The 23,913-nt window shown below is 62.6% G+C and overlaps 2 protein-coding genes across 9 annotated transcripts; one reads left to right on the top strand and one right to left on the bottom strand.

Annotated features, from left to right (window-relative positions):
• Positions 1-58: 58 nt before the first annotated feature.
• On the bottom strand, positions 59-9,312 carry FCSK (fucose kinase). Of its 6 annotated transcripts, none has more exons than XM_051629200.1 (23): positions 9,155-9,297; positions 8,905-9,062; positions 8,019-8,069; positions 7,783-7,908; positions 7,545-7,617; positions 7,204-7,301; positions 6,984-7,064; positions 6,784-6,903; positions 6,440-6,581; positions 6,061-6,188; positions 5,837-5,935; positions 5,235-5,405; positions 5,087-5,154; positions 4,585-4,955; positions 3,723-3,933; positions 3,482-3,648; positions 3,150-3,377; positions 2,459-2,602; positions 2,085-2,204; positions 1,805-1,992; positions 1,515-1,614; positions 809-1,032; positions 59-643 (listed from the first exon to the last, which is right to left on the bottom strand). In XM_051629200.1, the coding sequence occupies exons 1-23, from the start codon at positions 9,222-9,224 to the stop codon at positions 527-529; spliced, it is 3,255 nt and encodes a 1,084-aa protein (XP_051485160.1). In that variant the 5' UTR covers positions 9,225-9,297; the 3' UTR covers positions 59-526. The 6 variants fall into 6 exon arrangements, 5 of the variants coding, with proteins under 5 accessions (XP_051485160.1, XP_051485159.1, XP_051485161.1 ...); XM_051629199.1 differs by having other exon boundaries at positions 5,837-5,938; positions 9,155-9,295; XM_051629201.1 differs by lacking the exon at positions 2,459-2,602 and having other exon boundaries at positions 5,837-5,938.
• Positions 9,313-10,191: 879 nt separating this feature from the next.
• On the top strand, positions 10,192-23,703 carry ST3GAL2 (ST3 beta-galactoside alpha-2,3-sialyltransferase 2). Of its 3 annotated transcripts, none has more exons than XM_051629272.1 (8): positions 10,192-10,446; positions 18,250-18,446; positions 18,545-18,970; positions 19,165-19,358; positions 19,767-19,946; positions 20,149-20,194; positions 20,329-20,448; positions 20,952-23,703. In XM_051629272.1, the coding sequence occupies exons 3-8, from the start codon at positions 18,638-18,640 to the stop codon at positions 21,123-21,125; spliced, it is 1,047 nt and encodes a 348-aa protein (XP_051485232.1). In that variant the 5' UTR covers positions 10,192-10,446; positions 18,250-18,446; positions 18,545-18,637; the 3' UTR covers positions 21,126-23,703. The 3 variants fall into 3 exon arrangements, with proteins under 3 accessions (XP_051485232.1, XP_051485233.1, XP_051485234.1); XM_051629273.1 differs by lacking the exon at positions 10,192-10,446 and adding an exon at positions 12,704-13,980; XM_051629274.1 differs by lacking the exon at positions 10,192-10,446 and having other exon boundaries at positions 18,172-18,446.
• The last annotated feature ends 210 nt before the right edge of the window (positions 23,704-23,913 follow it).

The following is a 23,913-nucleotide window of genomic DNA, read 5'->3' as shown; positions in this document are numbered from 1 at the left end:
CTCCACAGTTCTGGGCCCTCATGGGGAGGGAGGAGCCCTGCAAGGCACAGGGACAAACTGGGAACAAGGTTTTTATTCAAAAAGACTGTGAAGACCAGGAACTCTCTGCAGAAACAGTCTCTCAGTATGGGACAGGGACTGGATTCCACACACAAGGTGCATCCTTGGAGCATTCCATGAATGGGTGGAAGAGCAGGAAAGGTCCTGCTAGAGGCAGCACCACGAATACTACTCCTTGCCCTTTGGGGAACCATGAAAACCAGAGTGAAACTCCAAAAATCAGCCTGGAGGCCCCAGCAAACTGTCCTTCCAGCAAGGCCACCCTTCAGGGATGGTTTTGCCTGCCCAGCTCATCACAGCTTCTGCAGCTTCTGTGGCTTACGGGGCAAGTAGCAGCACAAAAAGGTCACATCAAGACCTAAGGCACCTACTGGAAGAGCTCTGGAGTGTCCTGCATGGAAAGGCAGCTGGCTGCTCCCTCCCCTGCCCTGCTTATCATCCAGGAACTGGCCAGGGCTGGAGGCCTTCACACGGCCACATCTTCTTCAGGGTGAGAACCGTCCTCCAGATCACGTCCCACAACTTCCACAGAGAAACCACCTGTGTCTACTTCAATGCTGTGGATGCTGAAGTTTCCCAGTCCCTGGAAAATAATAATTAAAAAAAGAGTTCCAGGCTGGGGCAGGGGCCAGTGAGGGACCTGTCCTCACTTCCAAGCAAGAGGGACAACAACCAATCTCACCCCACCCGTGGTGGGGCACGATGGCTCCGGCTACAACAGCCAACACCTCAGGAGCTCACATCTCACCTCAGTTTTTGCTAGGATTTGGTGCAAAGCCTCTTTCTGCCGGGGAGCTCTGGTCAGGACATAGAGGAAGCCACCACCACCAGCCCCTGCCAGGCACTGCCCGTGGACGTGGGGCTGAAGAACCTCCATCATGCGCCCCACAGCCAGCGGCTCGCACCCGGGGGCCATGCACTTCTTCTGCTGCCAGTAGCTGTCCAGACACTTGCCAAGGAGTGGCAGGTTACCTGTGGTGGAGAGGACATCCCAAACTACTTGCCTGAGGGAAATCAGGAAATATGGGCTCTCCTGCTCAGCCCAAGTTCAATTCCACCTTCTCTACCCAGTTCCTCCCAGCCCGGTCATGTTGTTTATTGTCTAATCCTCCACAGGGGGAGAACTGGATGGTTTTGATGCTCCATCTTCCCTTCCACAGCTCAAAGGCCAAATGAAGCCAGGACCCAGACAAGGCAGAGCCCCCAGCCCCATTACAGGTGCCTGGCAGAAAAATCAACCAGACTCACCATGTCTAACCCCCCTCCCCTTCCTTCAAGTCTTTGTTCAAGCCTGAATTTTGGGGTGCGTGCCCAGGTTTTGAGGAGAGGACTTGAGGCTTCTGCAGCTGCAAGAGCCTGCACCCCACAACCTTTTCCCACCCCTCCAGACCTCTCTCCCCAGGGAAGTCAGTGGTTCTGCAGTGGTTCAAGGGCACAGGGCAGGGGGCTCACACCTTGCCTCAAGGCCTGGGCACACTCCTCGGCGTTGCTCACCAGCGCGTGGGTGTTTTCCACAGCAGAGGGCAGCCTGGCATACCAGTTCCTCACCACGTCCTGCCAGAGGCCAAGAACATCCCTGTCATCATCGTCCTCCACCTCCTCCTGGCACCAGCAGCACCCAGGGAGGCAGTGCTGCCCCCTCAGCCTTTGGTGCCAGCTCCCCTTGGGGTGGCAAAGCTCTGCCCCAGCCACAGGGACAGGGAAAGGCTGTGGTGGGGAGCAGGGGGCAGCACCCAGGGGTTACCTGGAGAAGGTTTCGGGCCAGACGAGTCTTCCCCGTGTACACCAGCAGCAAGTGATCATTGAGGGTCTGGATAAAACCATCAGGCACTGGGATCTTCTCCACCTCCACCCTGAGGGGCAGCTGAGCCTTCGACCTCCCGATCTTGATGCCGGGCACCAGCCCACCCACCTGGTCCTGCCATCCACCACCTGGAGGGCAGAGGGTCCTCAGCCACCACTGGGACACCCTCCCCACCCCTGGGGGTTGGCTGATGTGTCCCCCCCCCACCCCTGGCTTGTACCTGTGGTGAGACGCTGCTCCAGGTGCAGCACAGCATGGATCAGGGACTCGGTGCTGGCGGCCCTGCCGGCCGCCCGGTACAGCGAGGCCATCACTGCTCCTGCCAGGATGCTGCTGGTGCCTGCAGGGAGCACTGGTGGGACTGGGGCACTTGAGGGGGACACCTGGAGACCCCATCCTGGTGCTGGCAGCAGGACGGGACTGCCCGGCACCAGGAAGGGACTCCCCAGCACCAGTGGAGGCTCCCCAGCACCAGTGAGGGGCTCCCCCGCACCAGTAAGAGGCTCCCCCGCACCAGTAAGAGGCTCCCCAGCACCAGTAAGAGGCTCCCCAGCACCAGTAAGAGGCTCCCCAGCCCTTTCCCTACAGACTCACCGAGGCCAGAGCCATGGGGCAGCTCGGACCAGGTGTGCACCTCAAACCCACCCCCAAAGTTCTCCAGCAGCTGGGCCCGCAGGGGCTTGTGCGAGGGGAACTGCACGACCTGGGTGCAGATGAAGGCAGCTTTGAGCAAAGCTCCTGGAAACAAAAAGAGCTAGCAGGTGAGGACACCAAGGGGACAGCTCACCTGGTGCCCTCATCCTACATCACCCCCAGAAAGGGCTCCACAAGAAGGACTCCCCAGGAGAGGACACCAAGGGGACAGCTCACCTGGTGGCCTCATCCCATCTCCCCCAGAAAGGGCTCCACAAGAAGGACTCCCCAGGGCAAGGACACCAAGGGGACAGCTCACCTGGTGCCCTCATCCTACATCACCCCCAGAAAGGGCTCCACAAGAAGGACTCCCCAGGAGAGGACACCAAGGGGACAGCTCACCTGGTGCCCTCATCCCATCTCCCCCAGAAAGGGCTCCACAAGAAGGACTCCCCAGGGCAAGGACACCAAGGGGACAGCTCACCTGGTGCCCTCATCCTACATCACCCCCAGAAAGGGCTCCACAAGAAGGACTCCCCAGGGCAAGGACACCAAGGGGACAGCTCACCTGGTGCCCTCATCCTACATCACCCCCAGAAAGGGCTCCACAAGAAGGACTCCCCAGGGTGAGGACACCGAGGGGACAGCTCACCAGGTGCGTGTGGCTGGCAGTAATCCTGCAGGTGCTGCAGCTCCTGGCACACCAGCCGGGCCACCGCGGGGCTCCCCGCCGTCCCGCCCAGGCTGAGCAGGCGCAGCTCGGGGTGCCCGATGCGCCGCACCCGCGCCCCGATGGGCCGGCGCCCGTCCACCAGCACGGCCACGTCCACCACAGCCCCCCCGTGCTCGTAGGTGATGGGGGGGGTGTCACTCCAGCCACCTGCCAAGGAGGACAAGTCAGCACCCCCTCCTTTCCTTTCCCAGCCCCACGGCGGGCAGCGGGACGGGGATGATATCTGGTTGGAGGAGGACGCAGGTGCTCACCGGAGAGATCCAGGCGAGCCGGACAAGCCACCTGCACCCAGTGCCCCAAGGGTGGCATCTCAGCCTGCTCCACGGTGACAAACTGGCAGGAGGACATCACTGCCTGCCTGACGAGGATCTGCTGGGCCCCCTCGTAGTGCCGAGCTGCTCTCACCAGCAGAACCGGGCTGGGAAGAGCGGGATGTCGGAGCTCCCGGTTTCCCCGCCGCGCGGCTGCCGGTTCCCCCGACCCTTTCCTCACCTGCTCATCCACTTCTGCCTCTCTCTGGCCAGCTCCTGGACCCCACCTGCCACGTCCCCACTCTCCAGGAGCCTGAAAGCTGAGGCCCACTCCCCGTTGGCAGCCGGGCCGCTCCGCAGGCCTCCTGCCCCCCGTGCCATGCAGCCCAGCACCTCGGCCACGCAGGCCAGCGCCCGCGCCGCCACCCCCGCGTCCCCCGCTGTGGAAGCCACTGGAAAACAGAAGGATGGAGGCTGCAAAGCCCCAGCAGGTCACCTCAAGCCACAGCTCGTGCCCACACTTAGCCCTGAGGGTGCAGCTGGTTGGTGGGGGACACAGGGTCGTTGCACGGTGCCAGATGGCAGGACCTAGAGAGAGTGTTTAGGACCCAGAGGGATCCAGGAAGGGTGAAGATTCCCTCCCATTTCCTACCACACTCTATAATTATAAAGCCAGGAGGATCCCCCCCCTCCCTTCCTGCTTTGCTGCACTTGGAGGTCTTGGGAAGGGACCCAGCATGTGCTTGGTAGAGTTCAGATCCACTGGGTGCTGGGAAGAGCCACAGACCCTCTTCCTGAGTCGACTGGGTCACAAGGGACCCCCAGGACACTTTGTGATCATTGAGATCAGGTTTTGGATAGATTTGTTCCTCATCCCATTCCTGTCCCTTCCCTGTTCTAACTTCCAACCTTCGTGTCTCCTTTCCTCGTTCCCCTTTTATCTTCTCCTGGGAGGGTGAAGTGGATGAAGAGACCAAACCTGCTCCCTGGGTTTTTGGAACCGCCCCCCCGTGGCTTCCTGCAGCCAGGAGTTACCAGAAGGGGTTGGAGAGCACCCAACAGCCCCAGAGACACAAGATAGAGCTCACTCAAGTCCAGCTAACCCTGGTCCAGCGTGCCCAGCATGGCCTGGTGGTAGCCCTGGTGGACAGCACTGCGGGCCAGGGGCAGGAGGCTGCTGTCCTGGCGCCCCAGCAGCACCCGCCGCACCTTCTGCTGGCCCTGCAGGAAGAAGAGGTCCTGACGGGCACCCAGCTCAGCCTCTTTGTCCAGGCAGGGCAGAAGTTCCTGCCAGGACATGCGCCAGGCCCCCCGCCAACGTGCCAACTGCTTGCTGGCCACTGCTTCTGGGGCCAGTAGCCACAGCACGTCCTGCAGCTCCAGCGCCTGGTGGGCGTGCAGCACCGGGAACAGCCGGGCGTTCAGCAGGCAGCGGCTCCTCGGCGGCATCTCAGTGTCCCAAAGGTCCCCTTCCCTGATGAAGGGGAGGGGGCACAGCCTGTCAGCACCACCCCGGGGCTTCAGGACACCTCCCAGGTGGGACACAGGATGGGTGTAGCCACCCCAGTTGGGTCTCCTGGTCCCATCCTGGCACGTGGCACCTACCGTATGCCCGTGCGATGGAAGAACTCGGGCCAGGGCAGGTTCAGGTAGGTGGCCTCTTCAGCAGGGCTCTGCAGGGGGATGGAGGGGCTGGTGACACCTGGGCTCCGTGGGGAAGGAGGGACCCCCTGTCACCTCACCTGCCCTGTACCTGCCAGTCGTCGAGGCGGCCGGTGAGCGTGAAGACGCGGCAGGGCAGGTGGCGCAGCCGGACGTGGTGGCCTTGCAGGACCAGGTCACGCAGGGGACAGCCCTGCAGGGCCACTGAGGAGTCCACAGAGAGGCCCGAGAGGAGGCAGCCTGGACCAATCTCCAGGGGACCCTGAGGAAGAGGCAGCAGGGCCCCCGAGTGGCACTGCCAGCACCAGAGCAGACCCCAAACCACAGCCAGACCCCAACCTGGGAAGTGGACCCCACCCCAGGACACAAGCTGGGGGCAGCAGGAGCCAGAGGGACATGCTTTGCTTTGTCACAGGGCTGCAGAAGTTGAGGTGACAGCCTCCAGGGCTCACAGGCCCCAAGGAGAGAGTCTGCCCTGGTCCCCAAGGGAGGGACAGCCCAGCAATGACAGCCTCCTCCCCTTTCCGAGGGAGGGTGACAGCCACCAAGGTCCCCAGCACCAGCCAAGAGGCAGTCGAGGAAGAGGAAGGAGACCCCAAATCTCACAGGCCCCATCCCAGCCAGGGCCACCTCACCCTGCTGCCCCATTCGGTGCACTGAGAACTCGGGGTCACCCCCACCCCAGCCACTTACCTGGAGGTGACAGTGCTGGATGACACTGCCAGCTGCCAGCTTCACAGATCCTTCCAGCAGGCAGTTGGTGACAGAAGAGCCATCCTCCAGGAGACAGGGCTGCTGCCGAGGGCCACAGAGGCAGGTGGGGCCAGGGTCTGGCCACACAGCCCTGGAGCAATCACCCCCCCAAAATAAAAACCACCAACCACAGGTGAAGCGAGGCTGGGGATGGAAGGACTTACATCCACGTGGGAATGGGCTGCTTTGCAGAAGTGGAGGTGGCTGGCAGAGCTGGGCAGGAGCGTCAGGCTGCAGATGTGGTCGCTGGCAGAGGTGGTCAGGTAGTCATAGGAGGCCTGGGGGATGCAGGCTGGGGGGGACAGGAGAGCTGGTTCAGCCCACCCGTGGCAAACACAGCCCTGCCCGACACCCACCTGAACCCGGGGCAGCCAGGCTGAACACCTCCCTGCTCCAAAGGGGGGGGGCAGAGAAGACCTGGAGACCATTTCCCCCCGCCCAGTTGCAGGGAGAAAAAGCCAGATTCCAGGCCCTGAGCAGCCCAGCCCTCCCCAGGCAGGGGAAGGGGGCTCAGGGATGGGTGGTGGCACCCGTGTCACTCACCCATGCTGAGAGGGAAGGGGCGCAGGGCGCTCCAGAGCACGGAGCGGGCGCTCCTCACGCTGGTGTCACCCCCACCCTTCACAAACTCCTCCTCTGTCACCCCCCCTGCCATGCACAGCACGATGTCAAAGAAGAGGGAGAGCTGGAGAGAGAAGGGACATGTTGGGTGCAGCCACCCTGACCCACCTCCCCCCTCATACACACACCTCTCCCACCCAAATCTGGGCAAACAGGCCCCAGCAGCAGCAGCGCCCATGGGGACAGAGGTCCTGTCCCCTCACAGAGGGGCTGTCACCTGGATGGGTGGGGAGAGAGGTCCTGTCCCCTCACAGAGGGGCTGTCACCTGGATGGGTGGTGCCCCTGAGTCCAGCCCCATGTAGGTGCAGGCATCCAGAGGAGGGATGACGTGGGTGGCCAGAAGCTGCTCGGCGGCATCCGAGGAGAAGAAAACCACCCCACAGACCTGCCAGGGCACAGCAGGGCTGAGGCTGCAGCTGTGGTGACATGAGGGACAGGGCCACCAACCCCTGAGTCATGCCATACCAGCGGGACAGTGCCATCAGGTCCTGCACACTCCTGGATCTGGGCCTCTGTGCCTTTGTAGATGATGTTGTGCACCAGCCCCTGAGAACAAGACCACCCCGAGGAGCTCTCTGGGGAGCCCCAAGCCAAGCAGCCATGGCAGGGCTGGGATCTTGGCACCCAAAGAGGGGGACCCCTGCACCTCCAAGGGATGTCCCTTGAATGGGGAGCTGCTACCAACCTGCTCATCAGTGAGGTAGACCCCGTGGTTCCTGGCATACGTCTGGCTGCCGGGCACTGCGATCACCCTGACACCCTGGAAGTTCTCCCAGTTGATCCCTGTGGAGAGGGACAGAAGATCAGTGGCCACTGGGGCAGTGCACATAACCCACACTGGGAATTAACTGCCCCAAAAATGGGCCCAGAGGCAGTGACAGCAGCGTCCAACCTCTGCCATGGTGCTGCAGGCACGAGGCGGGTCAGTGATGTCACCTTCAGGGGAGCACAACTCCACCACAGACCCATCTCTGCCCCCTCTCCTGAGTCAGAGTGGGAGCTGGAGGCAAGGCTGGCACCACTCACCTGGTGCTGAGGGCACGGTGAGGAGCATGTCAGTGCTGCAGACCCACACCCCAGGTGGGGAACCCACGCAGAGCTGCTGAGAGAAAGGTCCACGTGCCCAGGGATGGCATGGAAGGAGCTCGTCCCTCACAGGGCACCCAGCACCCTTCCCACCCTGCTGAAGGCACCCCAAAGGCTTCAGGAGGAGTCAAACCCACCCCCCACAAGCCCAGGGCCCCGTCCTGCTGGCCACACAGACCCGGTGTGTCATGGTCCACAGCAAACTGTCCAGGTTGCAGACCAGAGCTTCAGCTGGGGCACCAGGCTCCTCCATGGGCAGGCAGGTGAAGGCCCGGCCACAGTCATCGAAGGAGAAGTCACGGCCCTGGCAGGAGGGGGAGGGGGGGGGTCACAGGGAGGGAGAGGGTGGGGGATGGCTCTGAGTGCCAGCCAGGTGACAGAGGGACCCCGGGGCTGGGCTGGGGGAGCTCTCACCGTGTGCAGGATGAGGATGCGGGCGTCCCGCAGGACATCGGCGCTCACCACCTGGCAGGGGAGAGCAGGGACAGTCAGGGGACAGGGGACAGGCAGGGGACATGGGACAGGCAGGGGACATGGGACACCCACCCCCCCTCCTGCTCCCAGCCTCCCCTGACCCCTCCGGAGGCTGCCACCTCACTGTCCCCCTGGGAAACCACAGCAGGGGACAGGCAGGGGGGTGGGTGGGACAGGCAGGGGGGTGGGACAGGCAGGGGGGTGGGACAGGCAGGGGGGTGGGACAGGCAGGGGGGTGGGTGGGACAGGCAGGGGACATGGGACAGGCAGGGGACATGGGACAGGCAGGGGGGTGGGTGGGACAGACAAGGGACAGGCAGGGGACAGGGGACAGCCTCCCCCCCTCCTGCTCCCAGCCTCCCCCGACCCCTCCGGAGGCTGCCACCCCCCTGTCCCCCTGGGAAACCACAGCAGGGGACAGGCAGGGGGGTGGGTGGGACAGGCAGGGGACATGGGACAGGCAGGGGATATGGGACAGGCAGGTGGGTGGGTGGGACAGGCAGGGGGGGGGGTGGGACAGGCAGGGGGGTGGGTGGGACAGGCAGGGGGGGTGGGTGGGACAGGCAGGGGACATGGGACAGGCAGGGGGGTGGGTGGGACAGGCAGGGGGATGGGTGGGACAGGCAGGGGACATGGGACAGGCAGGGGGGTGGGTGGGACAGGCAGGGGACATGGGACACCCCCCCCCTTCTGCTCCCAGCCTCCCCCGCCCCTCCAGAGGCTGCCACCTCCCTCCCCCTTCGGGAAGCCAGAGCAGGGGGCGGCCAAGGGGACGGGCCAGCCACCCCCGGACCCAGCAGACCTTGCCGGCCCGTTCTCCCCTCACCGTGCAGCCCGCCCGGGCGCTGAGGTGCTCGGCAGCCACCAGCAGGGCGTTGAGGGTGGCCCCGCCGCTGCCCAGCCGGGCCCAGGGGTCTTCCACAGCCAGGAGCAGGCCGGGGGGCCGCGGGCCCAGGCTCCCCCGCAGCCGCCGGGCCTCCAGCTCTGCCAAGCGACAGGCCGGCGGCGTTGAGGGGCTGACACCCCCCGTCCCGACCCCGGGAGGGGGTTATGGGGACGCCAACCCCGCCGCTTGCCTCGCTGGAAAGCGGCGACGGAGCCGCCGCGCTGGCAGGTGAGGAGGAGGACGCTCCATTCCGCCGCCATGGCCGCCTGCCCGCAAGGCCTGCTGGGATTTGTAGTCCGGACCCGGCGGGCGGCCGCGGGAGGCGGCTCCCTCAGGAACTACAGCTCCCAGCGTGCACTGCGCGGCCGGGCAGGCCCGCGCTTCTTAAAGGCGCAGCGCGCCCTGCCCCGCTGCTGCCACCGCGGGGGGGGAGTGGGGGGGCGTGCAAAAGAGGGATGAGGGTTTAGACGTTTTCCGACCCAAAAGGGGTCCCGGCGGCGGCCAAAACCCTCAGAGTGCCCTGGGTGGTCCCTGTCACTGACACCCTCCCCCCCCCGGTACAAACAGGCTCCTCGCCAGGGCTCAGCAGCCGGGTGGGGGGTCCGGGGTGGGGTGCCTGGGGGGGGGGGTGCAGGGTGGGGGGTCCCGGGGTGAGGGTGCCCGGGGTAGGGGTCCCCGGGTGGGGGTAGCGGGGTGGGGTGCCCGGGGAGGGGTGCCGGGGGGGTGCCTGGGTGGGGGTCCCCGAGTGGGGGTCCCCGGGTGGGGGTACCCTTTGGGGGTACCGGGGTGCGGGGTGCCGGGTGGGGGGGCCCAGGTGGGGGGGTGGCTGGGTGGGCGTACCCGGGTAGGGGGGTGGCTGGGTGGGGGTACCTTTTAGGGGTGCCCGGGTGGGGGTACCCGGTGGGGGTGCCGGGGGGGGAAGGGTCCCCGGGTGGGGGGGCCCGGGGTGGGGGTACCTTTTAGGGGTGCCCGTGTGGGGGTGCCGGGGTGGGGGTACCTTTTGGGGGTACCCGGGTAGGGGTGCCCGGGTGGGGGTACCCGGGGGCGGGTGCCGGGTGGGGGGGCCCGGGTGTGCGCCGCGGTGGGTACCGGGGCGGGGGGAACGATGTGCCGGGTGGGTATCGGGGAGGGTACCGGAGTGTGCACCCTGGTGGGGGGGGGGGTGAACGATATGCCCGGTGGGTACCGGGTGGGTGTGTCAATATCCCGGGCGGGGTCCCGAGGGGTCCCGGTGCCCCGGGCTGGGTCCCGGGGCAGACCCCAGAGCTGCCGGTGCTGCGGGTGGACGCGGCTCGTCCCCGCTGTCCTTCCTACAAGTCCCACAAACCCCGCCGGTGGGCGGGCGGCCGAGGACTACATCTCCCAGGCTGCCGGGCCAGCTCTCCCGCCCCGCACGGCACGGCCCGGCCCCGCACGGCGCGGAGGGCGCGGCGCTGGGGGCGGCGGCGGGGCCCGGGGGCGGCCGGACCGGAGCCGAACCAGGTACCGGGGCGAGGAGCGGGCCCGGGGAGGCGAGAGAGAGAGAGAGAGAGAGGGGGGGATAAGGGCTCGGCACGGCACGGCACGGCTCGGGGGGTGCCGGTCCCGGGGGGGGGGGGATGGCGGTCGGGGGAGGCTGGTCCCGGTGCGGGGTGGTGGTCCCGGTGCGGGGTGCTGGCCGCGGGGGAGCGGGCACCCGGGAAGTGTTGGATTCGGTTCCGGGTGCTGGAGGCAGGTCTTGGGGTGCTGGTCCCGGGAGGATGCGCTGGTCCCGGTCCTAGATCTGGTTCTGGGGTCCTGGCCCCGGGAGGATGCGCGGGTCCCGGGAGGATGCGCGGGTCCCGGGGAGCAGTTACTTGCCCCGGGGAGGGTGCTTGTCTCTGTCCGGGGTGCCGGGGTTGGGGTGGGTGTGCTCCCCCCAGCTCCAGGGAGCTGCCCCTCCCCAGCCGTGTCTCCCCAGGAAAGGGGGTGGGGGTGCCACGGGGCCCAAACATCGGGGAGACTCTGGGGGAGGGCGGGGGGTGGCCACGCAGAGGAGACACAGGCTGGGGGTGCCCAGGGGTGTGGGTGCCAGCCCCACTGGTGCTAGAGTCTGCGTGTCAGGTCCCTGGGCAGGGGTGTGACACGTGGGCGTGTGACACATGGTGCCCCTCACCCGGGTAAGTGGCAGCCAGGGTGTGACAAGAACAGCACCAGCATCCCCTGGGGACAGGGTAGGAAACTGTGCCACCAAGCAGGGGAGTGTGCCTTGCACTGTGCCGGTGCCTGCAGGAGGTCAGCACGGGGGGGGTGGTGGCACAAGGTCCCAGCCGTGACCAGGAGGTGCTCCTGGGTGTCCCCCACGGGGTGTTTCTGAGGCTGGGGAGCCTGGCTCGTAGGGCCCAGCAACGGCAGGGGTGCCCACGTGGGGCAGCGAGGCAAGGTTGTGCTGCCAAATATTCCCCCATCCCAGCAGGAGGAAGTTTTGGGGGCGAGGACAAGTGCTGGTGGAGCAGGTGAGCTGGGGCTGGAGGAAGGGACACGTCGTCCCCCCCCCTCCTGCTCCAAAACCAGCCCAAAAAAACATGTCTGGGAGAAACCAAATGAGATGGAACCCCCAAAACTTGCTGAGCTTCCTTTGCCAGGAAGAGAGGTGGGCTCCAAGCTGGGAGAGGTGGTTTTACTACCCCCCCACCCCCCCCCTCCCCGTTATCTGGGGGTCCCCTGCTGAGCTGGGAGTTCCCAGTATCCAGCACCAATCCCAGCAGCCACATCCCAGATGGGAAGTTGCTCAGTGTCAGTTTTCCTTCTCCTTCCCCTTTGCTCAGAGCCAGATGTTGCGTCTGCAGCGGTGAAGCTTGAGGGGGGTGGAAGGGGGGAGGGGGGGGGCTCGCCTTGGCTGCCATCCCCCCCAGCCGTGCACATGCCCGTCTGTCCCTCTGTCTGTCCCCATCTGGCAGCAGCAGCAGCAGCAGCAGCAGCAGCAGCAGCAGCAGCAGCTGCCTCTCAGCAGCTTTTCCTTCTCCTCCCAGGAGCTCATGGCGGTTCTCGGGAACGGCGAGACGGGCTGGGCTCGCCCACGCCTCGCTGGGGGCTGGGGGAGAGGGGAGGAGAGCAGGGGGGAGAGGGGAGGAGAGCAGGGGGGAGAGGGGAGGAGAGCAGGGAGAGGAGGGGAGAGCAGGGAGAGGAGAGCAGGGAGGAAAGCGGGCAGGAAGGAAAGGGGGCAGGAGAGGAGGCAGGAGAGGAGAGCAGGCAGGGAGAGCAGGCAGGAGAGCAGGCAGAAGAGGAGAGCTTGGAGAGCAGGCAGGGAGAACAGGCAGAAGAGAAGAGCAGGGAGGAGAGGAGCAGGCAGGAGGGGGAGGCAGGAAAGCAGGCAGGGAGAGCAGGCAGGAGAGAAGAGGAGGCAGGGGAGGAGACGAGGCAGGGAGGGGTGGCAGGAGAGCAGGCAGAGAGGAGAGAAGGCAGGAGAGGAGAGGAGGCAGGAGGGGGAGGCAGGAAAGCAGGCAGGGAGAGCAGGCAGGAGAGAAGAGGAGGCAGGAGAGGAGAGGAGGCAGGAAGGGATGGCAGGAAAGCAGGCAGAGAGGAGAGGAGGCAGGAGAGAAGAGGAGGCAGGAGAGGAGAGCAGGCAGGAAGGGATGGCAGGAAAGCAGGCAGAGAGGAGAGCAGGCAGAGAGGAGAGGAGAGGAGGCAGGAGAGGAGGGGAGGGGAGAGGAGAGGAGGGGAGGGGAGGCAGGAGAGGAGGGGAGAGGAGAGGAGAGGAGGCGAGGCAGGGGAGCAGGCAGGGAGAGCAAGCAGTGAGGAGAACAGGGAGGAAAGCAGGAAGAAGAGCAGGCAGGGAGGAAAACAGGGGGGAGAGCAGGCAGGGGCAGCCCCAGCAGCCTGACGCCGGGGGGGACCAACTCACCCACTCCAATTTTCATGCCCAAACAAGCCTCAAACTGTCGCTCTTCGGCGCAGGGCTCTGGCAGCCCCGAGGGCAGGACGGTTTCCCCGACAGCTCCGGGCACACGAGGTGCCTCCAGCTTGGCCCTTGCCAAGGACCCGGCAGCTTAATGACACGTATCTCCTCCCACCGCGTTTAATTCTTGCTCAGAGTGCCAACTAATTGCTCTCCTGGGCCGGCTTTGGTGCTTCCCAACGAGGTGTGATTTGTGGGAGCCCGCTGGTCCCTGGGGGCTTGGGGTGTTGGAGCCTCCTCTCCCTGCCCTGCCCCCAGGGGATCTCCCAGATCCGTGTTGCTCCTTGTCGTTGGCATCTCCTAGAAGGTTGTTTGGAGACTGCAAGAGGTTTGGGCCCTGGTTCCATGGCAGAGTTCCCAAAGACACCCCCCAAAAAACTGCACGTGGATGAATGGTGAATACATATTAACAATTACACACACACACACGTGTTCTATGGATCTTCATTTTTTTTTTCTTCCTGGCTGAATAGCTCAGTGATGGGGCTCTAAAATAAACACCCCCCCCAAGTCACCCTCAGGAAACCAGAGCAAGGTCAGTCCCTTGGTTCCAGGTGCCACCACCGTGTCCCCAGCCAAGGGGCTTTCACTCTGCAGTGGTAAACGGGGCTAATTGGGAAACTGCAAATGCAAATTTCCCAATGCAAATTCTCCCCCCAAACCCAGCAGAGCCCCTGCCAGTGGAGAGGAGCTCTCAGGTTCCCTCACCAGTGGAGCTGCTCTGTTTTTTTTTCCTTTACTGGTGTCCCCAGCAGTAACTGGGCTGGGCTCGGTGGCCTTTGACCAGCTGTGCCTTTCGTAACGTCCCTGCAATCAAATCTCATAGGTACAATTTTCCTAACTAGCTCAGTGGCCTCTCAGCATTCCTGGAAGCAGAGCAACCCCCCAGGCCACCCTGCAGCATGCACTGAGTTTGCAGTTCTCTGCTCAGGCTGTGTCCTGGCAGGGGCAAGGGGGGAGTTGTTGGGTCACAGGACCCATCAACCCACCTTTGGGTTTCCACCACCTCCCATCCTCGGTGCTGCTGAGCTCCAGGGAGGGGGACAGGGTGGTACAGGGGGGCCCCGTGCCCCTACTTGCCTCCTGCACATATTTTCCAGGTGAGGCATTGAGTCTGAAAGGGTAAAATGAGCTGGGGTGGGGTGGGGGGGGTGGTGGTTCCTTCCTGGGAAGTTGGGTGGGAGGCTCAGGGTGCTGCTGGCAGTGGGGGCTCCCTGGGGGCTGGGGGTGGAGGGTGAGAAGGACAAGCTGGAAATGTGGCCCCCCCCCACCCACAGGGCACGGGGGCTTTGCATGATGGGGGGCTGGGTGAGAGGAGGAGGTAGTGAAGGGTGGTGAGCACCAAGGTCTGCTCTGCTCCACTGGGGACTGGCCAGCACCCCAGCCCTGAGCCTGGCCAGGTGGTGGGACCCAGCTTGGTGGTGCTTGAGCCAGTGGTAGCTTACCCAGTTGCTTGGTGGTACCTGAACTGGTGGTACCTGACCCAATAGTACCTGACCTGGTGGTACCTGACCCAGTGGTACCTGAGCTGGTGACTCGGTGATGCCCAATCTGGTGGTTCTCAACCCAACTGGCACACAACCTGATGGCTTGGTGGTTCCCTGACCTGGGGGTACCTGACCTGGTGGTTCCCTGACCTAGTTGCTCAGTTGTACCTGACCCAGTGGCTTGGTGGTACCCAACCCAGTGGTGCCTGACCTGGTGGTACCTGACCTGGTGGCTTGGTAGTAGCTGAGTTGGTGCTGCCCATCTTGGTGGCTCAGTGATCCCCAACCTGGTGGTTACAAGACCCAGTGTCTTAGTGGTGCCAGACCTGGTGGTGCCAGACCTGCTGCCCTGGTGGTCCCCAGCTCAGCAGTACTAACGAGCCAGGACTAACGAGGCCACACAGTGAGCACAACCTTGGGCTTATCAACCCCCCCTGGCTGACCTCACCTGGGAGCACCCTGTTCCAAGCTTTCCCACTGCTGGGACTTCCCCCACACCCCCAATCCCACAGGAAACAGTTGGGGGGGGGGGTTCCATGCCTGGGATTTGGCCTCCTGGTTCCCTCCTGACCCCTTCCCAGTGCTAAGGGATGAGCCCAAAATAACCCCTGGGGTGCCAGGAAATGCTGGAATTGCTGCCCTTGCCAGCCAGGGATGTGAGGAGGGTTTAGCACCTGGGAAACCCAACTAACTCAGCTCCATGGGCTGATTGAGCCAGCTGATAAAGAGTATGATTAATGAAAAGGATGAGGAATAAGTTACCAGGTCCTCCCTGCTGTCAGGAGGTGGCTTAACCCATGAACTTGGCTTCTCCTGGTGTCCATCCATCCTGGAATTGCTGCTGGTGGGGAGGGACACCCCAAATCCAACCCTGGGTTCACTCTCTGCTCCCTCTCCCATCCTGCTCCCAGGGAGGAAGGAAAAAAAACCAAAAAAAAAAGAAGAGGGAAAATCAGATCCCCCTGGATTGGCAGGACAGGGAAGGACCTTCTTAATTAATGTCAGGTCTGGGTTTGGCTCAGGAAGCCAAGTCATGTGGAAGGACAGGAAAATTGTCCCCCTCCCTGTGCCTCCCCCAGCTGGTTCCCACCCACTGTTCCCAGCTAACAGGAGCTGACAGGGACCTGCAGCCTTGGGCAGCCACTCCAGCCATGGAAAAAAAGGCAAATTGAAGTGGTTTTTGGGAATCTGGGTAGTCATTTTGCTCGCCTGAAGCTCAGCATTTCCTTCTGCCTAGGGTTGAAGGAGGTGGGAGAAGAGTCAACTCACCTCCACTCCCTTCCCTCTTGGAATAAAACCAAAAAAACACCCCCCCAAAATGGCATTTTTGCCACCCGTGCCAGCAGGGTGGGTGCTGGACCTGTGTGGGGACTTCCCTCTCTTCCACCTCCCAACTCCCATGTAGGACTTGGAGGTGATGCCCCTGCCTGGGGCCCATGGGGCAGGTGGCACCTGGACACCCAGGGCCACGTTTCCCTAGGGAATTTCAGCCCTGGGTGGAGCACAGCCTCTGCTCCCCTGCCCCAAGAGGGGTGACATCCCATCAGCTCCCAGTGGCTGCTCCTTCCCTGTGTCACTTCCTAGCCAGGATAACTGGTGCCAACAACCTCGGGGATTATCCTAGAAATGAGCCAACAAAGCCAACAAGACCAAAACCAAACAAAGAAGGGGGAAAAAAAGGGATGTACCCAGCAGCTTTAGGGACAAAGGGGGGAAGGGGGAGGAATTCCCAGGCCTCTGGTCACGTCTCTCCAGGGTTCATCTGGAAATTAAAGAGGATATGATCAGAAAAATCATCCAACTGGAAAAGCAGAGGAGAGATTTGCCAGGGACATTTTTACCAGCCTCACTTCATTATCTCCTGCAATCAAAGAGAAAAGCCTGTTTGATGAGGACATGGGCTTCAGGAGGCAATTAAGGACACCAGGGGATGAATTTGGGAGCGGGAGGGTATTTCGTGGTATCACTGAGTTGCCAGAAATCCCCCCAAATCCCTCATTGTTTTTTTTATGAAGGAAACATTAAGCCCTGGTTTTAAAGAGCCCCTGAGATGTCCCAGGGTTTGACTTTGGGAACGGGCAGGGAGGGAATGGTTAATGCTGGGATCTGGAAGGACCAGCCCAGATGGAAAGAGGAAAAAGGAAGCGATGACTCAAGCAAACCCTTGGTATTTCAGGATGCTTGAAGGCAGCGGGAGCTGAGCTGGAGGATGGATTTATTTTTTCCCCTAGGGAACAGCTCTGGGAGGCCCCGGGATGGGGCTGGACTCCCGATGCCGGCAGGGCTGGGATGCAGCAGGAGGGAGGGAGCCGGAAAGGGATTTCCCCTCCTCTCCCTTTCCCCCCCCCCCAACTCCTTGCACCGGGAACTAAAATCCTGCAAGCACGTGATAACCCATTTCCTTCAGCCTTTATAAAAAAAAGAACCCGTGGGCAGGAGAGCGGCGGGAACAGGGAAAAAGGGATCAGCCCATCCAGGAGGGATCAGCCCATCCAGGAGGGATCAGCCCAACCCGCCACGTTTTGCAGAGCCCCCCCCCAAAAAAAAATCGCCTTTCCCCTCCAAAACCTTCCATCTTTCTGCCTCTGCAGGGGGTGGGGGGGAGAGTTACAGCTTTTTTACAGCCTATCCCAAACTCTCCTGGATGCAAAACCTCCCTGGAAGAACCATCCCAAGCTTTTTCCACCCCCCCCCCCCACTGGCAGCAACCCAGGGAACTCCTTGCAGTGGAGGTGCATTAAAGTGCCCCTGGCTCTGGAAAAAAAAAAAGACTTGGACAAGGATCATTCCAGGCTGTGCACCCGTTTTTGGGCTCTTTCAAGTTTGTCACCACTTGGACAAATCTATGACAGTGGGTTGGGCAGGAGCCACCCCGTGCCCTGGCAGCAGGGTGGGGTGGGGGATGGATTTATTGTTTGATCCATGCTCAGGTCTCCCCCATCCCAATAAGGAGGTTTTTTTTTGGGGGGGGGGGCTGGGGGTTCCAAGCTGGGTGGTCCCCTATCCCTGGTAAGGGGACTTGAGTCCTCCAGAGGATATTTTGTAGGGAAGAGGCATCCAGGTGCTTGCCAGCTCCTCGTTAGTGCTGCTCAGGGCCTAATTGGGGCTGGGAGGTGAAGCCACCACAGGGTTTGGCCTTGGGAGGGGGGGTCCTGCCTTGGCATCCCCCTCCCCAAAAAGCCTTTGGTGGGGGAGGGAGGGGGAGTGTGAGATCTCCAACCCCCTGGGGTGAGGGATTCTGCCCCAGCTCAGCTGTGTCACCTGTGGCTCTTCAGCCTTTTGGTTTTGGCTGGAGGGGGGAGGATCTGGCTTTGCCCTCCCACCCCCCTGCTCGGGGGGCTTGGCCACTCCTCCCACCCCCGCCCCCACCCCCCCCCAGGCACAGGCACATTTGCTCTGGCTATTTTTACCCGCTGGGATGATGAGCAGGGCGGGTGACCTTCCCAAGGGGGACAATGCCAGCCGGGGGAGGGGACACACGCAGACACAGCTGTGGGGCTGGGGACCGGCTGTTCCCTGCCGGCAGGGAAGAGGGTTTGTGGAGAGGCCGCTTGTGGCTTGATAGAGAGGGAGGATTGAGCCTAGAGAGAAAAGAGCCGCTTGTTCTCCTCCAGTTGATGCCTGAGCCTCTGTCCGGCAAGAGACAAGGGAGGACACGGGGGAAGCCGGCATCCCGGCTCTCTCTCTGCACCCCTGTGGGGACAGCAGCCCCACAGCGGGGCCAGGCTGAGTGGCATTTAGCAAAGCTCAGCTGGAAACCTTCTCCCCCCCCCAGCTCCTCAGCCCCCAAGCTCCTCAGCCCCCAAGCTCCTCAGCCCCCAGCTCCCAGCCCGGGCTCTGCCTCTTCCATCCCCACCAACCTCTCTCTCCTTCCCCACGCAGGCCGCAGCCGTGTCCCCAGCCCCGTGTGCCAGCAGCTCCCGGGGACGATGAGCTCGGTCAGAGCTGAGAGCCAGCGGGGCCCGGGGCCCGGAGGAGCCGTCGGGGTTCGGTGCCGCGGCTGAGGCCGGATTGCCGGGCTGTACCGAACCACCCCGGCCGCTCCCGGACCAGGCGGATGGAAAGCTGCAGCCCGGCAGGTATATCAACCCCCCGGGGGTGCTTTAAGGGGTGGGTCTACATCCCCCCCCGCCCCCACCACCACCACCGGGGTGACGGAAGGGTGTCTGTCCCGCAGGGAGCCCCGCTGGCCGGCTGTCGCCATCCCGGTCCCTATGCCCCAGCCCTATGCCGGAACGGGCCCCCAGCCCGGCCCAGCCGCCCACCGACCATGAAGTGCTCCTTGCGCTTCTGCTTCCTCTCGACCGCTTTCCTCCTCGTCTTCGTCATGTCCCTCCTCTTCACCTACTCCCACCACAGTATCGCCTACCTGGATCCCGGCGGGCTGGGTGGGATCCACCGGGTGAAGCTGGTGCCCGGTTACGCCGGGATGCAGCGGCTCAGCAAGTGGGGGCCGTACCCCCGGGGCTGCTCCTGCCGCCGCTGCCCCCCCCAGGACGCTGCCGCTGCCGGCTGGTTTGACGGGCGCTACGACGGCGCCGTCTCCCCGGTGTGGACCAAGGACAACATGGACCTGCCGCCCGACGTCCAGCGGTGGTGGATGGTGAGCGACGGGACGGGTTGTCCCCCCCCCCACGGGTGTGTGTGTGTGTCCCCCCACCCACCCCCAGCCCCGTGGAGCCCTGTGATGTGTCTGGAGAAGGGGGGAGGGGGTGGGTTTCTTCTCCCCCAGTTGCAACCCCCCCGCTCTCTCCTTCTCCCCCCCGCCCTCTCCTTCTCCCCCCCGCCCCCCTGCAGATGCTGCAGCCCCAGTTCAAGTCCCACAACACTCACGAGGTCCTGAGCAAGCTGTTCCAGATCGTGCCGGGCGAGGATCCCTACCGCTCCCGCGACCCGCGCCGCTGCCGCCGCTGCGCCGTGGTCGGCAACTCGGGCAACCTGCGCGGCTCCGGCTACGGGCCGGAGATTGACGGGCACGACTTCATCATGCGGTGAGGGCCCGGGGGGTGGGAAGGGGTCCTGCCCACCCGCCTCAGCCCCATGGGCAGCCCAGGGGCACGGGGTGATACCGGTAGCACCGGGGGGAGGGGGATGGAGCGGAGCATCCGGCGTCTCTCCAGGTCTGCGGTGGGTCCGGGAGCTCCAGTCGCTCCGTCGAGGAGCCCGTCGTGGGTCCCGCCGCGTGCTGGGGTGGGTGGGAGTTGGTCCAGCCCTGCCCCCTCCCCTCGGTTGGCTTGTGGGGGCACCCTCAGCTCATCCCTGCACCCTCAGCAGCTGGGAAACTGCTCCTCAGCAACGTTCAGCAGCCCACGGGGGGCACTGGTGTCTCCAGCAAGGGACAGGGTTGGCTGGGGTAGGGGGGGGGGGGAGATGCCACCTTAACCTGCTCTCCCCCTCAGGATGAACCAGGCCCCTACGGTGGGTTTTGAGGGTGACGTGGGCGGCCGGACCACACACCACTTCATGTACCCTGAGAGTGCCAAGAACCTGCCCGCCAACGTCAGCTTTGTGCTGGTGCCCTTCAAAACCCTGGACCTGCTCTGGATCGCCAGTGCCCTCTCCACTGGCCAGATCAGGTTGTAAGTACCCAGCACTGGTGGCACTGGGCTGGCCACGCTCCTGCCATGGGGGCAGCTCCCTCAGGAGTTGGGAGGGGGGGGGGGGGGAATCCATTGGTTTTTCCCTCCTGGAGCATCCCCCGGGGCTTGGCCCCTTGGCAGCTCAGGCTGGGGGACGTGGGACCCCCCCCAGGAGCTCACCTGCCTCTCTGTTTTACCCCAGCACGTACGCACCTGTGAAGCCTTTTCTGCGGGTGGACAAAGAAAAGGTAAGGGGGGGCTCACCCCAACGGTGAGCACCTATTTGACCCCTGTCACCCCAGGGTTCCCACACGTCTCGGTGCTCCTTCCTGGGGTGCGGATGCCAAAGGGAGCGTGGTGCTCACCCAGCCCCTCCTCCCAGGTGCAGATCTACAATCCTGCCTTCTTCAAGTACATCCACGACCGCTGGACGGAGCACCACGGGCGCTACCCCTCCACCGGGATGCTGGTGCTCTTCTTCGCCCTCCACGTCTGCGACGAGGTGGGTGGTGGCTCCTCGGGGTCCTCCTCAGGGCTGTGGGGTTCCTGGCTGGCACAGGATCATAAAATCATAGACTGGTTTGGGTTGGAAGGGACCTTCAAGATCATCTAGATCCAACCCCTGCACGGGCAGGGACACCTCCCACCAGCCCAGGTTGCTCCAAGCCCCATCCAACCTGCCAACACTTCCAGGGAATGGGGCAGCCACAGCTTCCCTGGGCAACCTGTTCCAGTGAAATATTCCAGGGATGGGATTGCTGGGAATCTGAACCTTGCAGGTTTAAAAAGGCAGGTGGCTTCTTGGGTCCAACCCCAGCAGTTTTGCTTCCTCATGTTGCCTACCACCACGGCGACGGGCACCCTGGAGCAGGGGTGAGGGATGTACCCCTTCAGCACGGTCCCAAACCCAAACCCCGGGTGCTCAGCCAAGGGGTTCCCCAGCTTGGTGAGGGGTCGGGGGGTGTCAGGGCTGGCTCATCCCTCCCTCCTCCTCACCCACCACAGGTGAACGTCTTCGGCTTCGGTGCCGACAGCCGGGGCAACTGGCACCACTACTGGGAGAACAACCGCTACGCCGGGGAGTTCAGGAAGACGGGGGTACACGACGCCGACTTCGAGGCACACATCATCGACATGTTGGCCAAAACCAGCAAGATCGAGGTGTACCGGGGGAGCTGAGCTGCTGCCCCTGCTCCAGCTCCCTCCCCTCCACCGGGCCCGGCTGCCTGCGGGGCTCCCCGGCAGCCCCAGGAGGGCAGCACCACCCAGTGCCACCCCCGGCCAGATTTGGTGCCTCCAAGCAGCCAATCAGGTTCAGAGCTAAAGGAGACTTTTTTTTCCTTCTTCTTCTTCTTCTTTTTTTTTTTTAAATATTATTATAATTATTCTTAATTATTACGAAGCAACCCAGCTGAGGAAGGATTTGTAAACACAATCAGCGCCGGAGCGGGCGGCGGGGGCGGCCGCCTGGTGTCTCTTTACAGTCAAACCAAATGCTGCTCTTTTTAAACCAAGACAAAAAGAAAAGAAAACAAAACAGCCCCCCGGAGCTGGGTGACTTTGGGGAGCATCATGGGCCGGGCCCAGGGCTCAGCTCCTCCCTCCCCGGCAGCACAGCCTGACCAGTGGAACCAGCTGCTTCTTTCTTCCTTTCTGTTTGGTGTGTTTCACCCACCCGGGCTGCTGTGGCTCCCCTGGGAAGGCTCCTGGCACACAGGAAGGTTCCCGGCGGGGTGGGAAATGTGTGGACCCATCACCTGGAGGTGGAACCAGCAGCCTTGGAAAGCCCATCATCACTGCTGCTCTGTTGCCAGCACAGCCGGGCTGGACGATGGAGAGGAGCCCTCAGCTTTGGGGCCAGGTGTCCTTCCTCCTCCTCCTCCTCTTCCTCCTCCACGGGTAGGATGGATTTTTGGGAGATACCAGGCAAAAGGCAGCTAAGGAACCTGGAGAAGTGCAGCCCAGTCCCTCCATCCCTGGGTCCAGAGGGAAGACAGATCACAGGATGTTTGGAGTTGGAAGGGACCTTGGAAGTACATCTGAATCCCAACTCCCCTGCATGGGCAGGGACGATGAGATTTCCCTTTGCTTTCAGGCTGGGAAAAACCAGATGTAGAGGTAGCTTTAGTGGGTGAACGACCCCCCGTGCTTTTGCTTTTGTAAAGAGACAGCTCTGGTGAGAAGCTGAAATCCCAAAGTCTTTGTTCCGCTGGGTGAGCACCACCCGGTGCCCCCCGGGGTGATGCAGGAGGAGCTGCCTCCCCAGAGGTGTCACTCAAACCACTTTCTTTGGGTCAATCAGGCGGGTGGGATGAGGTGTTTTTTGTTGTTGTTGTTGTTGTTCTTTAGGAGATGCTGGAAAGCTCAAGAAAAAGGCAATCATGGAAAAGGTCCCCAGAGAGGGGGCCCCACAGTGCCCAGGCTGGAGCAGGGGCTGCAGGGGAAGCTCTGCCCACAGCACCTGCCTGTAAGGAACAATCACCATAGGGGGGGGTTATTTTTTGGGCTTGGAAGTTTGGGTTTTTACCCTTTTCTACCTGGCTTTTCTGTAGCAGCCTCTTACCTGTTGCTCTGCTTCAGTCTGGTTGTTTTCCAGGGTTTTCTTTCTCTTTTGTGTTTGGTTTTCTTGAGGTTTCTCTCTGCAATCATGAAACGTGAGGGTTTGGCTTACCAGGAGCAGGCCCTGAGCATCCCCTGGGCTGGGGAAATGAATCTTTTCTGTCCCCCAGGGCTTGACACCCCCAAGTTTCACCTGGGGGGGGGTTTTGGCAGAAGCAGTGCTGTGCCAGCATGAGCAGCCCACCCACACCCTGTGACACCCCCACCCCCCCCCCCCAAACCCTGGGACGTGGAGGCAGGTTGCAGCAAACCCCTGGTTTCCATGGGTTGGGGGGTTTTTTGGTGTTGTGTTTTGTTTTTTTTAGGGGAAGCAAAATCCAAATCACAAAACCACGTGCAACAATGAGTGCCTTGACCACCTCCTGTCAGCTACGCCGGGCTGTGCCCGCTCCGGGGGGCTTGGCTGGTTGCTGGGGCTGTCGTACCTGCTTCCCTCCTTGTGCTGGGCTGGATCTGAGCTGGGAAGTGCTGCTGGGGCAGACAGGGACACATCCACAGACAGCAGGGAGGCCTCATCCAGCTCCTGTCCTGCCTGAGCAGAACTAGGCCAGACAATCAGAGGGTGAGCAGAGATGCCAGGTACCAAACCCTGGCACCAATCCCGCCGGCAAAGGTCACGCTTGCTGCCCTGACAGTATTGTTTGTTTTTTTTTTGGCTAACTTCCTTCCCCTTTGGTTTGTTTTTGTTGTTTGTTTTGGGTTGGGTGTTTTGGGTTTTTTTAAAAATAATAATTATTATTAATTATTATTTTTTATTTAAGCTGTCCCACTAGGACTTGTGACCACTCGTGCTCCTCTGGCCACGCGCACGAGGAACGCGCTGGCGGGGGGGGGGGGCCACACTGAGCACCACTCTCCTGTAGATAGAGGAGATGTAGGCAGAGGGTCCAGGCAGAGGGGGTGGGCAGGGAAGAAGCACCCAAGCCCACCCACCTGGCAGGGGTGGTCCTCACGAGGTGCCTGATGGAGCACCCATCACCTCCCATCCCACCCCAAGGGCTGGGAGCCGGCGGGTGGCTTCGCCCGTAGCCTCTGTGCACGTGGGGACTTCTGCACACAACTGTCTTAAAACAACTCTCTTTTTGGTTGGTTTGTTTGTTTTTTTTTTTAAAAAGTCAATAAAAAACCATGCATCAGAGCTGCTCCGTGTGTTCCTTCCCTAGTCCTGCCTGCTGTGCCAAGCCCAGCCCTGGGAGAGTAAGGAAAGGGAGCAGGGTTTGTCACTTTGAGGGGTGCAGGCACGGGCAGGGGAAGTGGCTTTCCCTGAAGTGCCACAACAGGGCCAGGTCTTGCTCCAGCTCCCACCACAGGCTGGAACCTGCAACAGGCCCAGCATCCCTGCAGGGTT

The sequence above is a fragment of the Apus apus genome, chromosome 11 (assembly GCF_020740795.1).
Source record: "Apus apus isolate bApuApu2 chromosome 11, bApuApu2.pri.cur, whole genome shotgun sequence".
Taxonomy (NCBI): Eukaryota; Metazoa; Chordata; class Aves; order Apodiformes; family Apodidae; genus Apus; species Apus apus.
The sequence above is the reverse complement of the archived record's forward strand: the minus strand, read 5'-3'. Positions and strand labels throughout refer to the sequence as shown.

Coding starts and splice junctions, on each gene's coding strand:
- FCSK (XM_051629199.1), bottom strand. CDS start 9,224: ATGGCGGCGGAATGGAGCGTCCTCCTCCTCACCTGCCAGCGCGGCGGC. Junction 7,302..7,544: donor CACCGTGCCCTCAGCACCAG/GTGAGTGGTGCC, acceptor CCCTCTCCACAG/GGATCAACTGGGAGAACTTC. Junction 4,956..5,086: donor TTCCATCGCACGGGCATACG/GTAGGTGCCACG, acceptor CCCCTTCATCAG/GGAAGGGGACCTTTGGGACA.
- ST3GAL2 (XM_051629272.1), top strand. CDS start 18,638: ATGAAGTGCTCCTTGCGCTTCTGCTTCCTCTCGACCGCTTTCCTCCTC. Junction 19,359..19,766: donor GGGCACGACTTCATCATGCG/GTGAGGGCCCGG, acceptor TCTCCCCCTCAG/GATGAACCAGGCCCCTACGG. Junction 20,195..20,328: donor TGCGGGTGGACAAAGAAAAG/GTAAGGGGGGGC, acceptor CCCTCCTCCCAG/GTGCAGATCTACAATCCTGC.